The sequence below is a fragment of the Cucumis melo genome, chromosome 11 (assembly GCF_025177605.1).
Source record: "Cucumis melo cultivar AY chromosome 11, USDA_Cmelo_AY_1.0, whole genome shotgun sequence".
Classification (NCBI taxonomy): Eukaryota; Viridiplantae; Streptophyta; class Magnoliopsida; order Cucurbitales; family Cucurbitaceae; genus Cucumis; species Cucumis melo.
In genome coordinates, this window is record NC_066867.1 from 3371893 (window position 1) to 3387357 (window position 15465).

Sequence of the window (15465 nt, forward strand, 5' to 3'; positions counted from 1 at the left end):
CTAGTATGTTTCTGTTTTTATTTTTCTTTTATAATTTTAGTTTTTTTCCATCCATATATGTTCGTTGTTCTTGATATGAAATAATTTAGAATTAAACTAATTTCTAGCATGATATTAAGAAATCTCGAGATCGAAAGAAAAGCCTTATTATATATGCTCATGATTAATGCAAATTCAAGCATCTTACATGGGATTGAGAAGACCACAAACTAAACTAAAAATCATCACCAAAATGTTCATTAAGCTGCTAAGAATACACAAAAATAGTTTTTTTTTTTTTTTTCTTTTTTGTTCTTTTTAAATTGCTATAAAGCATCATCATCATAAACACAATAAACACAGCAATTAGTCTCCAACTTCAACCATCATCAGCTTCTTCTTCTTTTTTCATCTTCTTGATCTATAGAAAAGCTTAGTATGTGTAGCCCTTGACAAACATTCCCTCCTTTGCTTCGTCAGACTCACCATCACCAGTGTACTTCCCAAGCTGGGCGAGGGAGTTCGACTTGGCTCGTTGAATCAGAGCATCCTGTGCGGCCTTCACATTCTCTGGTCGTCCACCCCATGTCTTCAAGCAAGTGTTTTGGAGAGCTCTAGCATATGAGAAGGACACATGCCATGGGTTTGGTGCTTGGTTCATGGCATTCAAGTTCAATGTAGCCTCTATCTCAGATTGCCCACCTGATAAAAACTGTTCCACAACCACAAAAAGCAACCCACGTTCAATTCATCAACCAAATTCTTAAATCACTCCTTCACCTAAAATTTTAAACTACACGTGACTTTCTAGATGACATACTCGTGTATCATCTTAAATCAATCCAACGTTTGAGTTGACTAGTGAAGGATAAATTTAATATTATATTATCTAAAAATAATCAACTCATAAACTATATGCTCTTGTCCCTCTTAAATCACTGATTGAGCAAAATTATCAATAGACACAACGATAATGAACGTTAAAAGTTTAAGGGATGTTGTAATGACTTGCCATGATTCCAGGAACAGCAGGAGGGATTCTTCTTTGGAGAAGAGAAAGAGTGTACTTAGCAACTGTCTCAGGGCTTGCTTTGTCTTTGCTCTCAGCTCCAGGAGTAACCATGCTTGGTTTCAAAAGAATTCCTTCAAACAAAACATTGTTCTCTGCAAGGTAGAAGAAGACCTCTGCCCAAACTTTCTGTGCTACCTCGAAGGTTCTGTCAATCCCGTGCTCACCGTCAAGCAAGATCTCCGGCTCGACGATTGGAACCAATCCATTGTCCTGCAGATTGCAAATTTAGAGTCAAGTGATAATAAATCAAAATGGGGTATTGTAAAAAGTTTGATTTGTTGAGACCTGTGAGACTGCAGCGTAGCGAGCAAGACCCCAGGCGGCTTCCTTGACAGCAAGGGCTGATGGGCCGTTGGGAATGCTCACGACTGTGCGCCTGCAAACTAACGTTGTTAGTTTTCTCAAGTTTTGGGATTTTGAAAACGTTTGATAACTATTTGGTTTATAAAAAATTGAAAAAATTGAAAAAAATGAAAATGAAATGAATGAAGATTGGTACCATTTGGCGAAACGAGCGCCTTGTTGGTAGTAAGCAGCGGCACGAGAAGCAAGGCCGTCGAGACCTTGGCACCACGATTCGTTGTTCGAACCAGGAAGTGGAACCAAACCCTGTTTAATTTTTTATACAAATTAGAAAAACAGAGGAATCTGTTTTAATAAAAACAAACAAGCTAATTCACTACAGAAATAGGTGAAAACTTTTCTTTTCCAGGGCAAAGTCTTTTTGTTGAATTCAAAGTCTCTAAATTTCCAATACCTTTTTGAATTTTTATTAGGATTACATGGGGACAATGGTCTTACCTTGTCAACTTTGATTCCAGGGACAATGCCTTGCTTGACCAAAACGTCGACTATCTTCTCGCCATCGACGGTGGATTGGTAGAGAGTCTCTTCAAAGAGGATAGCACCTGAGATGTACTTGCCGAGTTCGGGTGCAGTTACGAGAAGAGTTCGGTAAGCTTGACGGTTAGCCTCTGTGTTTTCTAATCCAATGGAAGCCAAACGCTTTCCACAAGTTGCATTTGACTCATCCATAGCCAAAATTCCACGTCCTGGAGACGCCACAGTTTTCTGCAACAACACAACACAAGTTGAAAGATTAATACTTCGTTCGGTAACGATTTTAAAAATCTTATGTTTATTTACTCTCATCTTGTTCCTATAGTTTTCAAGTCTCTTTAACAATAAAATAACGCAGCAACACAGAATTTATACGTACGGCGGTTTTGACCAACTCATCAATGTAAGAGCCAGCGCGGACGGTGAGAGTGGAAGGGGCGGCGGTGGGGTGGCAGCGGACGACGGAGACGGAGGGTTGGCGGAGGGACTGGCCCTTAACCCACTCGAACTTATCGAGAACAGGGGAGGATTTGAGAAGAGAAGCAGAAGCAGAAGCCATTGAAGAGTTGAATTGAAGAAGAAGGAAGAGGTTGAACACAGACTTGAGAAACGAAGGGTAAGGTTCAAAAAAATCTTATCTTTTTTGCTTCTTCACCAACGCTCTCTGATCTGGTTGCTGCCTCCGTGGCCACAAATGTGAAGCCATTCTGTTTGTATTTATAGTTGCTTTGTGTTTGTTTAAAGATTGCCAATTTGAGGCCCTTGTCTATCTTCCAATATTTCTTTGCCACCTGGATGATAACTTTGCTGACTAGGCACTCCTCACTCTTCCACATGCTTTTAGATTTTTGTCGTTTTTGGAGTCCAAACAAGAACCAAACCGAACCAAATCAAATCAGACCAAACCAACTCGTTTAATGAAAGATGGATCTAAAGTAGTTTTTATGACTTGGTTTATTATTAGTTTGGCTATCGATCGTTAACCTTTTCTTTTTCTTGATTAGCTCTTTTTGCTATTTTTTTAAAATTTAAATCGGTTCTACCTTTTTATGTATGTATAGATGGTAAATTGGATATTAGTTATTTATTTATATTATTGACATATTTCTAAATAACAAATATATATGTGCACTATAATAATAAAAATACTAAAACATACCTTAGGTTATAGATTATTTTTAAGGGTATAAGAACGATACTCTTGATTTAATTTGGTATTGATTGGTGTTTCAATAAAAAACCGGTATGAACCAATATGTTTTGGTTTTCTCCTAATACGGTCAAACCAAGCTAGTCGATTGATTTGGTTTTCCGATTCTTCAATCTTTTTTGTTGGACTTTTGGCCTTTTTTTTGTTTTGTTTCTCTTATTATTATGTAATTAGTTTTTTAAAAAATTGAAAAAAAAATGGAATTGGACAAAGGGTTATCACATTCATGGTTTTGTGAAGAATATGAGGCTATGATTCTCTCTTGATTTGAGAAAGAGAGAAAAGAAAAAAGGGATTAATGGCTATGGTTCAGTTAGAGGATTTGATGAGATTTGTGATTTACAATGAACAACGGTAGATATCTTGCCACGTCATCATTTTGGAGGTGATTTTTGTTTTATTTATTTATTTTTCTATGATGATGATGCATTTCCAAATAGACCTTTTTGGTTTTATTTGTTTTGATGCAAATATGTGTGGTTAATAGTACTGTGTGGATGGGAGGGAGTATGCTTTGTGCATAGGAAATTTCATTGTTTGTTTACACAAATAATGCTCGACAAAATCGAGTTAAAAGTTTCAAATTACCTTAGGGTATTCTTTGGTTCGAGTTAAAGTTTGTTTCGATCAAATTTCTTACCATTTGTAAAGATGATGATGAAAGAAAAATATGAACCTTTTAAGTGGTACTAGAATATATGCATTAAATAGTTGAGGTTTATTTCTTGCTTTTGAGTTATCGAGCCGTTGATTTTCGTATCAAATTTTTGCTTAAGTTTTTATAAGTATTACAATACTTTAATAATTATCACAATTTTCTCTTATACACCTTTTACTCAAGGGCAAGAAGTAAACATAAACTTAGTATAACGTAACTATCCAGATCGAAGTTAAACATTTGATTCTTCCACTCCATACACATTGTAAAATAATAATAATAATAGTACAATTTAATGAAAGTAAAAGTTTAGGTTAAAATTTGATACATTCAAACAAGTTTAAAGGTGAGTTGAATTCTTTTTCATATGTAATATACTAATATGATACCGTATGCCTTGCACGTTAATACTTTTTTATTTTAAATTAACTTAATTTTGGTTAGAGTGCATATTGATCGTTGAGTAAACTTCACAATAGCTTAACAATGAGTATTATTGACAAAATGTTGCTAAGTATTGTTGAAAAATTACTTATCTCTTAGTTTTACATATTTGATGAATTTTGAAATCTAAGAATATCTTATAATAGTTTTAATCAAATGGACATTTGAAAATTTTTCTTTTGTTTATAGCAGTTATACCTACTTTTTTTTTCTAACTCACGAAGGATAATCGTTCAAGTTGTGTTTAACATATTCTAGCCCTAATATGATCGATATTCATTTCTACTATATCTTTTACATATATATAAAAAAAAAAAAAAAAATCAAACATCGATTTTGTTACATCGTTTGGTAACTGAAAATGAAAATTATTGTGTTAAAGAACCATTCATTGGTGATGAGTGAGAATCTCCTAACATGTTATTTGGTGGTGAAGTGCTCTATATTGACATAAATATAAGGTTAGTTTTTCTATTGATTATTTAAAATTTGGTTAATTATTCGTTAAAATACTTAGAAAAAATGGTAATTTGTGGTAAAATTGCAAACCCTTCTTTATGAGATAGATAGTGAACAACATGATCAACATCCATCCGTGCACCTTATTTTGTAAATATTTTGATTTATTTTACTATATTTGAAATCAACCGTTAATTAAATAAAATGAGACTTATAATTCTCTAAGCATTAAAAGGATAGCTTAGTCCTAAAATAATTGTTGTGATAGCTAAGAATGTTAAAGAAGCTATTTAGTTAGAAATGTAAACAAAAAACAAAAAAAAATACAAAGTAGAGTTTAAAATCAATGAAAAATGAGAAGTCAGTTTTGCGATACATAGATATATATAGAAAACACATATTTCTGGATCTATCACTATACACATATATCATCCTCGCAATAATATTGTAGATGGAGAATAATTTCCCTTGACAATGTTGATTGCTCTGAGATGATATTGGTTTCTAACATTAAATTCTTAAAATAATTACAATTATTAGTTTCGTATTTTTGCTACATGAATTTATGATAAAATTGAAATAAACGGAGGGTTAATTTTGTCTAAAAAATGTTTTTTCATAGAGTAAAATTATTATATATGCATGCTAATTAAAGATGATGGTTTAAACCTATGAATTCTTACTTGTATATACTGATTTAAAAAGTTTTTCAACCCATCGTCAAGAAATAGTACATCACTTTTAATATGTATATAATTTTCTAAACTACTTTTTAGTCGAAGGTGGTAGATTTGAATATATGATTTGTTAATCGAGAATAATCATAATCATAATCTCCATTAATACTGGAATAGGAAAACATAGAACTTGCAGTTCTCATCTTAAATAAAGGCATTTATGTTTTTAAGGTAATATTAATGAATCTTTTAAGACAAGCATTGAATTTTCATCTCCATATAGTGTGGTTTTATGGCAATCTTTTGTAGGTTTTTCTTTGGTGATATTACTCACCTATTTATTTACCTTTCCATTTTGCCCATCATTTTTTACAAAACGACTATTATATCCTATTCAATTTTCAACATTTTCTTTAGATTTAGTGGTTACAACCAAAATTAAACTAAATCGACAACTTTGTAACTCTTCTTTTATCGATCAAATGAAAATATGTATGCATCTACAGTATTAAGGACAGTTTTGTGTAAAGAATGTTATAGAGAACTCTCTATCATGTGATAAATATTCGTATTGTAAATGATTATCAAACTATCTATCAATGAATCAAACATCTACAATATCTTAAATTACTAAACTAACTATTGAATCAAACTTAGTCTAATTTAAAATGTATACTTGAAAAAAAATCTCTAGTGCATCTTTTTTAAGAAATTGTTATTAAAAATTTGTAATATGTATTATTTAATATATTTTTTATAAATAATATGAAATATAAAAAATCGTGAATTACTTTATTTAAATCCTAATAATTGGAGATGTTGAAAGTAAAGTGATATCTTTTAAGGGATGTTGGTTCGATATCATGCAACAATAGAATATTTTTTTTATTTAGTTAAGATTTATCAAAAGCTTTATAAATACATTCGTGTTCCGTGATATTTTGTTTGATTTTTTACCTCAACAAATATACTGTATGTGAACAATTATCGTTTGTAGACAGGAATACTCATGACAAAAAATTGGAAAAAATAATATATCACACGGTTTTACCATAAATCAAAATAATTTTAGAATTTATTTTTTTTCCTACTTGAGATCTAAGATTTTGCTATTTGGACGGATTTCTCTATCTTGTCTTTTAAAATTGGGATATTTGCAAATTTAGCAATTATATTCAAAATAATTAAGTATATAGCAACATTTTAAAAAAATTGCAAATATAGCAAAATCTGTCAAAATCTATCAATGATAGGAGTCTATCACCGATAGACCATGTAGCAAATGTTGGTCTATCACTGATAAACCATAAGAGTCTATCAACGATAGAAGTGTATCACTGATAGATTTTGCTATATTTGCAATTTTTTTAAAATATTGCTACATACTTAATAATTATTCAAGTTTATTTTTATTTTTAGTGATAAGAGTTTGAGGCAGGGTCCATGGGCTGTCTTTGGATGGGCTGAATGTTTTACTAATAATCAAGCCCTTTCTAAAAATATTTTAGAAACATAATTTAGAGGTATAATTAATGTTTATTTTTTCTTAATAAAGTTTCTAAAATTTTAGATTTAATTCTATTAAAAAAAATTTAAGGTTTTGCAATTAATTAATATGATATATATTATAATTACTATTTATTGTTATTAGTTAATATGTATTATTAATTTATATGGTATTTATCCCTTCATTTAAGGATTTTGTTGGTTAAATATATTTCTTATTTGATTTAAGTTGAGTACGGTTAAAAACGGTTAAATTGATAAACTATTTACAAAATCAAGTTTAACGAATTTTGTCAATAGTGGTTTTTCTGTCATAAAGTATAAATAGTTTGTATTTTTTTATTATTCTTAAAAAAAACCTCTTAGCTATATATTTATGATACACATTTTTTAATAAGACATTTCTCCTTTTTATAAAGATACATTTCTTTGACAAAGAAGAAAATCGTGAATATAACATAGTATATCGAAAAAAAATTTTACAAGATCAGAATTATATGTAATTAAAAAAAATGTTATTGTGAATATACATGTTATATTTGAGAAATATACTATAAAAAGACTAATTATATACGAAAATTGAAAATATTGCAAAAACAACAGTATATATGAAAATACTTATTGCACATGATATATCGTTGAAACACGTTATATATTGAAAAAAGATATAAGATAAGAAACTATGTTGAAAAAAGTTATGGTGAATATACTATGAAATATTGCAAAAAATAAAAATACACAGTATATACAAAAAAATTCGTTGCATAATCAGGATTTAAAACTAGATTGAATACATCGCAGGAAATGTATCTTGAAAAAGAAGAATGTCTTGTTGAAAAAAAAGAAAAAAAAACTTGTAGAATAAATATAACGAAAAATATATTTAACCAACAAAATCTCTAAAACGAACCAATTTATATTATATAAATTAAATAATATAATAATACGCGTACAATTGAGGAAAAAATAATTTTAGCCAAGTGACTATGTTTTTACCAAATCAAAAAATTGAAAAAATTAACCAAAAAAACGTAAAAATAGAATTAAGAAACATAAATTAAAAACATAATTTTCATCCAATATTTTAAGTTATAATACTTTTTTCCTTTTACTTTTAAATACTTTCAATGTCTTAAATTAATTAATTAAAATTAACTTTTATCAAAATTAATTAGATAATAATATTTTGCATGTGCGAAAAGTTTAAATTTATTGTCAAGAAAAAGTTAACAACGACTAAGATGATTTTGAAAAGAATAATAACAATAAATTAACAAATAACTATTTTAACATTTATTAAAAATATAATAAATATTTGAATTTCTCTATTGAATGAACTGAAACAAAACAAACTTTATAATCTAAAACAAAAATGATAAACATTATTTTGGTTATATAATTTAGTTTAATTATAGTACTTATATTCTCAAAATGGTAATTTATATACTTTTGAAAATCTTATATTTAATCTATAATTCAAAAACTTACTCAAAAACTTAATGTTATATTTATGTATATTTGTATAAAAGTTATAATAATTGATTAATCAAATAGATTAAAATGAACCAAAATTGATCATTTAAAATTTGTGAAATAAAATTAAATAAATATATTGACTAAAATCATATTACAAGTTACGAGTGGAGAAAACCAAGAAAAAAATAAAATATAAAAAAATTAAATTAAATTAAATAATAGAGGAAAAAAACTAATTTAAGTTAATATTTTCCAACTCCCAAAGCTGTATTTAATAATTAATAATATCTTCTATAGTTCCTTTTTTTTTTCTCTCCTTCTGCATTGTCAGGGAAAGCAAAAGCAGATTTTCCGATGCTTCACATTATTCAGAAAAAGGTATAAATAAAATAAATCTTACTTAGATTAATGAAAACTAAAACCCTAATTATTATAAAATAATAATAATTGATTAATAATATAAAATAACAAAAATAAAGCTTCCGTTGCCGGGACTTGAACCCGGGTCTCTCGGGTGAGAGCCGAGTATCCTAACCAACTAGACTACAACGGATTTTGAGACTACAATACATACTCACAGTTTCAATATAATAAATTGGATTATATCTTTTTTATTTTAAAATATAAGTAAAACTTAGAAAATAGCTATGGTGGACCTTTTTTCAAAACTTAACTTTAAGTATTCCAATCATCATCCATTTATCATTTACCGAAAGAAATAGAGTATTTGATGACGTAAAGGTATAGCCAATTAAGGTGCGAACTCGAATTTCACACTCTAATCTATTGATTTATGTCGAATTCCATGCAAGCTTATCGATACTTTATAAATACTATTGAAGTTAATCCATTTGAACCTTATACAAAAGTATAGTCAAAATAATTTATTGACTTTTGGTTTGTATAGAATATAAAGTTAAATTTGAATTTGTCACACAAATGTTTAATAACACATATGTTTGATTCTAATAATTTTAAGATTGATGTGTTTTTAGTCAATCTTGGTTTTTTCTATCTATCATGTTCACTTTGATTATTAACATCTAAATTCGATTCTTTATCATTTCTATTACATAATTAGAGTATTTTTGGGAAATATTATTCTTAGGAAATATTATATTATTCTTGTATGTTATTTCCTTTATTGTGTTTTAATATGGTTATATATAGGGTTGTAGTCTTTGATTATAAAGAATGAATATCAATGAAATACTGATATTCCATACAATCTAAAAGTTTCAATCAGAATGGAAGTAGGAGTAAATAAAATTTTCTATATTTTTAAGCAAAACAACCCTACAAAGTACAGTATATTTTCTTTAAATCCACCAATCCATATTATATTAATATTAATATTAATATTATTATTATTATTATTATTATTTTGAGTAATTCCTACCACAAACCTTTGTTATACATTCCATATAACTCACTCTGTCGAGTAAAAAGTAAAAATACAAAAGAAAAAAAAAAGTCACAACAACATAGCCAGCCATTGACCCACCACCATTCATTGTGGACTCTTTTTAATATTTTCTTTTAAACGTAAAATTTAGTATTATAAAATTCCAATGGTAATTCAAGTAAAATTACCAAAATAAGCCTCTACCCTCTTCGCAAAACCACCAAAGATGAGAGACCATCCTTTTCCCTTTTTTAACCTAAAAAAAAAAAAAAAAAAAAAAAAGAAACCCCCCCAAAACTTCCTTCCTTTTTCCGGTGGTCCCCATCCCCGGAAATTCCAAATCAACCTCCCGGATTCGCAGCAAAATACGCCAAAACCCCAACAAATGGCGCATTAATATATGTAGTCGGCTCCGATTTCCGAAAATCCGCCCGATCATCCTCATACACATCATCTTCCCCCGGACCACCAACTAATGCTCCAACCAACACATTAGGGTTCGGATCTGGCGAATTGAAGTACGTCGACCCTTCCTTACAAGCGATCGGCTGCGGATGGTCGCGTACGGACGGAAGGGAGGAGCCGCGGTGATGGATCCGCTGAGGGAAGTAGTTGCCGTACCCGACCATGTAGGAGATGCCCTTGGGATTATCGCCGAGAATGTAGTCGACTTGTTGTTTGGCTTGGCGGCGGAGGGAGGCGGGACCGACGACGACGTTGCCGCAGTTGACGGTGGAGGAAGTGCGTTCGAGGTAGTGAGCGTAGGCGAGGAGGAGGAAGGTTATGGAGGTGGCGTGTTGGAGGTTGCTGCCGCCGGGCTTGTAGATGAGGCCGCCGGGAGTGTATTGGATGTGGGAAGAAGAAGATTCTGGAATTAATGTGCACATGAAATTATCTGCCGAGGCTTTGTATGATTGGAGTGTGAATATGTTTCCTTCAAGTGCTTCCTGAGAACGTAAAACGACGACGTTTTTGGATAAACAATGTCATTTAAGAAAGATGGATAACCAATGTTGTTAGAAGATTAAAAGAAAAAATACCTTAGAGACCAGAACGTTAAGACCGGCATGCTTGTTGTCCCATCCAAACTCATTGAAGCTATCTTCAGCACCAAGAGTTTTACCATTGTCTTGAATATAACTCAAATACGACTCATTTTTACTCGCCCTTCTTAGCCAAGCTGCTCCCCATAGTAGCTCATCCTGTCCCACATCCATAACATATACGTTCAACTAATGACGACCCGACCCGTCAAATAATTTGTTCCAACTCAACTTCAAATCCCACATCCAAAAATTACAAACATTCGTTTTCCTATAACATTTAACATACTTGTGTTTGTGTATAGGTGGGAAATGGGAATTAAACTTTTCTTCTTTTGTGAAAACAAAACAAAAATGAAAAAAATTATGTAAATACGTAAAAAAAGTAGTGGTAATTTTTTCTTCTTCTTTTTCCTATTTAGTCAATAAATGACAAAATAAGAAAAAGAGAGAGAGAGAAAAAAAAAGTCAAATTGTCTGGAGACAGGACAAAATTATGCCATCACGGGTGGATCTAAATACAAATAATAATTTTTTTATTCTATTTAATTTTATTAGTATTATTATTATTATTATTATTATTATTATTATTATTATTATTATTAAAAGAAAATTCCTTTTTTTAAAAGAAAATGGAACTTAATCTAAATTTCGAAGGATAATTACAATGTCGAACCTGATAGCCATCAAAATCGCAGTAGAAAGGACAAACACCATCTCTAATATTAGCATTATCACTATAAGCTCCTCTGTAGGTATCAGCCAACTCGAACGCCTTGATTCCATTTTGTAGCAACGTCTCGGCGTACCCTGGGTCCGACGATCGGAACGCCATCGACGCAGCAGCTAGTGCTGCTGCGGTCTCCCCTGCCACATCTGAAGCAGTCCCTGGTGCGTCCACGGCGTACACGGTCCTCATCGTGTCCATGTCCTCGGGTCTCTCCCAACAAAAATGGTCAGCACTCGGATCACCCACCTATAAATTAAATTACAAATTTAGTCATAATTAGAACGTAAAGTTAATTAGAAAATGCGGAAGAGAGAGGCATTGATGAGAGATGAGTTGGTTGGGGGTCATATGCCCTTAAATAGTAGGGAACATGATGTACGGTTAGGACAGTCTCTTTCTTTGGGTCCTAACTCCTTAATCATTCACGGAATTCAACTGGGGTCCTTTCACTTTACTTCCAGGCCACTCATTTTCTTGTTCTTTTCTAAATAAGAAATTAACATATAAGTTACAACATATATTTTTAAGATTAATGTTTCGGTGCACATCCCATTAGACCCTATTTGCATGCATCACTCCCAATTACATAAAAGAAAAAATTGTCGTGCGTGGAGTACTTATTCAATTTTTATTATATCACTCGATGATAGGAATGGAAAAGATCGATCGTTCGACTTCTAGAAAGGAAAAACGAGGGGATCATTTTCTTGCTAAGTAGGACAAAGAAACATGGTTAATTTAAGTGCAAATAAAATAGTTGTTAGGTATAGGAAAGATTTTGGTTTTGAGAGTTAAGATAATGTAAGTTATTTTAAATCAATCTTTAGAACGTATGGTTAGTTTTAAGCATGTTAGTTGAATTAAGATTATATATGTAAGGAAGAAAAATGAAAACAAATTGTCATTTAAATCTTACTGAAAAAGAGAGTGAAAATTGAAGGCAAGAGGTAAAGCACAAAATAAAAGGAAGAAATATAGTACACGAAGGGCAAAATCGTATTTGTAGTAAACAGAAAAATTATATTTTAGTATTAGTAATTAGATTAAGTTTTCCCAATAAATAGCGAAAAGGAAAGAAAAAGGAAAATTTAGGTGGGACGTAGCGGGCCCCAGTAGAGAAAACGCTGACCAATAAGAAAACGGAAAGACTCCACGTGGTCACATTAGGCTGAGTAACCCCATAACCATAACAAGTTTACCCATAAAAGTCCTCCAATTTACCAAACTGCCACTAATGCACTAGAACTCCGATACCGTAAATTTTCATTACCTGAACAAAAATCCGATTAGGCTGCGACACCGTTTTGAGTAGATAATCCGTCGCCCAACGAATCGCAACCAACGAATTTCTCAACTCCGCCGGCGGCATCAAGTCGCCGAACTCAATGACACTCCAAGACAAAAGCGTGGTGGTGAAAGCCATCGGAAAACCAAACTTAACATTATCGCCGGCGTCGTAGTAGCCGCCGGTGAGGTCTGTTTTATAAGTCCAACCGTCGCCGAGGCCAGAGTTGGCACGCCACGTCATTCGTTGATCTTGTGGCAAGAACCCCGATCGTTGGCCTTCGAAGAACAAGATACATTTAGACAAGGCGTCGGTGTAATCGTGGCCTGCAAATGTAAAGTCCGGCGAGAGGAGAATTGAAAGAATGAGAAAAAGAATGGTCCGGTGAGAGAAAATGGGGTTCTTCATATTGGGGGGATTATGAGTTGGGAGTTCTTTTTTTCTTTTTTTTGTGGGTATTTATAGAGAGAGACTGGAAGTTAAGGGCGGCGTCACGAGGAAGAGAGAGAAACAGAGTGGTGGTGGTGATGGTGGCGGAAGAGTAAATAAGCGCCGACAGAGGAGGGGAGAAAGAAGGACGAGGGAAGTCACGTGATGTAGAGTATGAGAAAGGGATTAGTTACTTATAACACCATCTCGTTAAATTTCGGTTAATTACAAATTAGAACATCCAACTCTAAAAAAAACTACTACCTCATTTCATTTCAATTATGTGTTTGGGTAGGTCAATTTAAGTCTATCTTTCACAGCAGATAAAGTACACTATATAGTTCATTTTAGGGATTGACGACTTACCTACTTGGTGACTTTGGCACCGGACGTTCAGAAAACGGGGCACTATCAGGTCGAGTGAATTCAATAATAGAGACATGTTGGCATTCCAGCCTTCCTTCTTTTAGAGCTACCCCAAAGAGAATCTGGTGTTTCTTGGTCATGAATATTGTAGAGGACGAACCGCAGGAACAAAACAACTAGAATTAAACTCGTTGAACTGGAATGTATATTGTCCATTTAAGGAATCTTTAGTTCGGAAGTGTGTTGAAATCAATACGGTGGAAGAACGAAAATAGTAGAAAGACCTATTGTATATAAAATTGAAAGTTAAAATGTATTAGCAATAGAGATGACGGTTATTAAATAGTAATTAAAAACAATTAATTTTTTAAAATATCTTTAAGTTACTGTTGAATGAGATTATCAAATTAAACTTAATTCAATCGTAATTGACATAACATGACATGACATTCATCGTAAATACGAAATATTCTGTTTATACGATCAAGGTTGAATAAAACAACTTCTAAAAAATGGGATGAAATTGTAATTTAACATATATACATATATAAATTAAAAGTTAATTTTAATTGAAATGGGAATGTGGGTCCCGGAGTTGTTGATAAAGAGGGAAGAAGAAGAAGAAATAAAAGAGATAATAATAATTTTTGGAGTGGGAGATAGGGCTTGTGTTTTATTCTATAAAACATTATGTTTGGGAATTTGTAACTGTTACCAAATCTTAGATCATACTCCTAGCTGCTAATTAAGACCATTCCACTTTTCTATAATTTATAATAATCTTTTTTCTTTTTTTTTTACTACCAATATACTCCAAATAATCAAATATATAATATTTTCTTCAAATTCGTTATTCAAATCTATTTTTATTTTTAAAGTAAATACATATATTGTTCATATATGGTATTAAATTTTTTTGATTTGGTATAGTGAATTGACATTTTTAGTATATTACAAACAAAATATCCATCAAACATTAATAAAAATATAGACTATTTTTTCTCCACAAAATCTACCATACTTGTTAGCAAGGACAATATCTACAAATAAAATAAAATAAAATAAAATAAGTGATGTATAAATTTATTCCTAAAAGCGTAGTTAATTATATTGTATACTTTTAGAAATATTGGAGATGTGTTATCCTAACAAATAACTTTTTTTTCTAGTTTTTTTCACTGTAAAAAGAAATTGTGTATTGTTTTCTTTCAATTAACCACAAATTGTTTGAATGGGTATTTCACACATTTTTCCAATCTATTGTTAATGTCTTACACCCCAAAGTTACTAAAGAAGATGTATTGCGTAACAAGTTGTCTATGATTTCTATGTCTATATATGTTTTACGTGACTCTCTTTTGAAATGAAGAGATTTGAACGAACATATTTTTTAAACATACTTATCTAAACGAGATGACTTTTTGCATAACAAGTTGTATAATGAAAAACACGATTTCTATGTCTACATGTGTGAAGATATTTAAACATCCGATGTATTTATTAAAAATACTTATCTAAACTAGATAGGTTTTTTTCCTTATATTAATGGTTTTTTTCTTTTCTATTTTTATATTACATACATAATTTATTGTATAGTCCGTAAACTTTTAATTAATAGTAACTGACTTCAAAATGGCTAAAACAATTTTCTTTTCATCTCCAAAATCACTAGTAATCATAATTTTAATGGTTCAAACTCAAAATTGATGAAATAAAAAATTAGGTAAATAAATTTTGAATAATAAAAGGCATGTTTGGAGTTTCTAAACACAAAGAAAATAATTTTAATCATTCACAAATATGCAACAATTTTATTCAACACACAAAAAAGAAAAATAAAAGTTAAGAAAAATACTACTTTGTCTCTTGTTTAAAAAAGATTCGAT

General features: G+C 31.0%; 2 protein-coding genes and 1 non-coding gene across 6 annotated transcripts; all 3 read right to left on the minus strand.

Moving 5' to 3' along the window:
* Positions 1-210: 210 nt before the first annotated feature.
* LOC103499724 (fructose-bisphosphate aldolase 1, chloroplastic) lies at positions 211-2657 on the minus strand. Of its 4 annotated transcripts, none has more exons than XM_008462796.3 (6): positions 2271-2657; positions 1853-2122; positions 1551-1660; positions 1337-1427; positions 992-1261; positions 211-691 (listed from the first exon to the last, which is right to left on the minus strand). In XM_008462796.3, exons 1-6 carry the CDS (start codon positions 2448-2450, stop codon positions 413-415), a joined length of 1200 nt encoding a protein of 399 aa, XP_008461018.1. In that variant the 5' UTR covers positions 2451-2657; the 3' UTR covers positions 211-412. The 4 variants fall into 4 exon arrangements, with proteins under 4 accessions (XP_008461018.1, XP_050935617.1, XP_050935615.1 ...); XM_051079660.1 differs by having other exon boundaries at positions 988-1261; positions 2271-2592; XM_051079658.1 differs by having other exon boundaries at positions 2274-2591.
* Positions 2658-8801: 6144 nt separating this feature from the next.
* Positions 8802-8874, minus strand: TRNAE-CUC (transfer RNA glutamic acid (anticodon CUC)). The gene has a single exon. It is a non-coding gene; the product is annotated as a tRNA-Glu (tRNA).
* An 843-nt stretch (positions 8875-9717) lies between these two features.
* LOC103499723 (endoglucanase 24-like) lies at positions 9718-13360 on the minus strand. The gene is made up of 4 exons (XM_008462795.3): positions 12770-13360; positions 11446-11745; positions 10767-10928; positions 9718-10673 (listed from the first exon to the last, which is right to left on the minus strand). Exons 1-4 carry the CDS (start codon positions 13190-13192, stop codon positions 10068-10070), a joined length of 1491 nt encoding a protein of 496 aa, XP_008461017.1. The 5' UTR covers positions 13193-13360; the 3' UTR covers positions 9718-10067.
* Positions 13361-15465: the final 2105 nt, after the last annotated feature.